The sequence below is a fragment of the Condylura cristata genome, unplaced genomic scaffold (assembly GCF_000260355.1).
Source record: "Condylura cristata isolate star-nosed mole 26May11 unplaced genomic scaffold, ConCri1.0 scaffold00042, whole genome shotgun sequence".
Taxonomy (NCBI): domain Eukaryota; kingdom Metazoa; phylum Chordata; class Mammalia; order Eulipotyphla; family Talpidae; genus Condylura; species Condylura cristata.
In genome coordinates, this window is record NW_004567143.1 from 4349044 (window position 1) to 4350875 (window position 1832).

A 1832-nucleotide genomic window follows, 5' to 3' on the forward strand; every position below is an offset into this window, starting at 1 on the left:
GCGCGCCCCAGCCCACGCCCTTCAGCGGGGCAGCTCCGGGAGGCCCGCGGCCCGGCTGACGGCCCTTTGCCCTGTCCCCAGATCTTCCAAGAGCACCCCCTCCACGGCTGTGCAGTCCCCAATGCCTCCGAGGCCGAGCGTGGCGGGGGCGGCGAGAACGCTGCGTGGGGCGCCGTGGACGTCACGCCCGGCCTGGGCAACAGCAGCGCGGCCCGGCAGCCCGGGCAGGCGCGGCCCCGGGACCAGCCCAACACGGCCCTGCTGTCCCTGGTGCTCATGGCCGGCACCTTCTTCATCGCCTTCTTCCTGCGCAAGTTCAAGAACAGCCGCTTCTTCCCCGGCCGTGTGCGTGGCTGCGGGGCCGGGGGTGGGGCGGGAGCAGGCACGGGCAGGGGGTGACTGGGAGTCAGGGGTGGGGGGCCTCTAAGTCTGGTGCATGCCCACAGGTGCGGCGGGTGATTGGGGACTTTGGGGTGCCCATCGCCATCCTCATCATGGTGCTTGTGGATTACAGTATCGAGGACACTTACACCCAGGTAAGGGGCGCAGGGGCAGCGCGGCGGTGCTGCCTGGGGGCGGCCCTGGGTACCCCCTCCGGTTCTCCAGGCTGAGCCAGGGATAACTGGCAGATCCAGGCCTGTCCCCGGCACGTCCTCAACCTTCACCCTGCCTGATGCAGCGGGGGGCTCCTCTGGGCTCACACCCGTTCCCCCCGGCCCCCCGCAGAAACTGAGTGTGCCCAGTGGGTTCTCGGTGACAGCCCCAGAAAAACGGGGCTGGGTCATCAACCCCCTGGGGGAGAACAGTGCCTTTCCGGTGTGGATGATGGTCGCCAGCTTGCTGCCCGCCATCCTGGTCTTCATCCTCATCTTCATGGAGACACAGATCACCACGTGAGTGGTCCGGGCCTGCACCGGGCTGGGGGGCGCCACTTCCGGGGTGCCCGGCCGGCCGCTGGCTTATTCCGTAGACGAAACATCCCCCCGGTGTTGGCTGAGAGGGTCCGGGGTGAGCCGGGAGCCTTCCTGGGGGCAGGCGGGCAGGCGGGCACCCCGCAAGGGCCGAGGCCCCGGCTCCGGGAGGGCTCACGGCGCCGCCCCCCAGGCTGATCATCTCCAAGAAGGAGCGCATGCTGCAGAAGGGCTCCGGCTTCCACCTGGACCTGCTGCTCATTGTGGCCATGGGCGGCATCTGCGCGCTCTTCGGCCTGCCCTGGCTGGCGGCGGCCACGGTGCGCTCCGTCACGCACGCCAACGCGCTCACCGTCATGAGCAAGGCCGTGGCCCCCGGGGACAAGCCCAAGATCCAGGAGGTCAAGGAGCAGCGGGTGACAGGGCTGCTGGTCGCCCTGCTCGTGGGTACGTCGGCGCGCGGCCCCCCGCCCCCGCCCGCCGGGCCGAGCCTGAGGCGGCGCTCTCCCCACAGGCCTGTCCATAGTCATCGGCGACCTGCTGCGGCTCATCCCCCTGGCCGTGCTCTTCGGCATTTTCCTGTACATGGGCGTCACCTCCCTCAACGGGATCCAGTTCTACGAGCGCCTGCACCTGCTGCTCATGCCGGCCAAGCACCACCCGGACGTCACTTACGTCAAGAAGGTGAGACCTGCCCCGCGCCCCCAGCCGGCCTCCGCCGGGGGTCCGGTCCGGCTGACCCGGCCGCGGGCCGTCTCTGCCCGCCCCAGGTGCGGACCCTGCGGATGCACCTGTTCACGGCGCTGCAGCTGCTCTGCCTGGCCCTGCTCTGGGCCGTCATGTCCACAGCCGCGTCCCTGGCCTTCCCCTTCATCCTCATCCTCACGGTGCCGCTCCGCATGGCGGTGCTCTCCCGCATCT

At 70.2% G+C, this 1832-nt stretch overlaps 1 protein-coding gene across 1 annotated transcript in view; it reads left to right on the forward strand.

Annotated features, from left to right (window-relative positions):
• SLC4A2 (solute carrier family 4 (anion exchanger), member 2) overlaps nucleotides 1-1831 on the forward strand; it is a gene marked incomplete at its 3' end in the record, with an annotated part of 11982 nt that extends 10151 nt beyond the window's left edge. The window contains exons 13-18 of the mRNA XM_012733861.1: nucleotides 82-345; nucleotides 447-536; nucleotides 727-893; nucleotides 1105-1358; nucleotides 1426-1595; nucleotides 1682-1831. Of these exons, the coding sequence (XP_012589315.1) occupies nucleotides 82-345; nucleotides 447-536; nucleotides 727-893; nucleotides 1105-1358; nucleotides 1426-1595; nucleotides 1682-1831 (1095 nt within the window). The remainder of the gene's footprint in view (nucleotides 1-81; nucleotides 346-446; nucleotides 537-726; nucleotides 894-1104; nucleotides 1359-1425; nucleotides 1596-1681) is intronic.
• Nucleotide 1832: the final 1 nt, after the last annotated feature.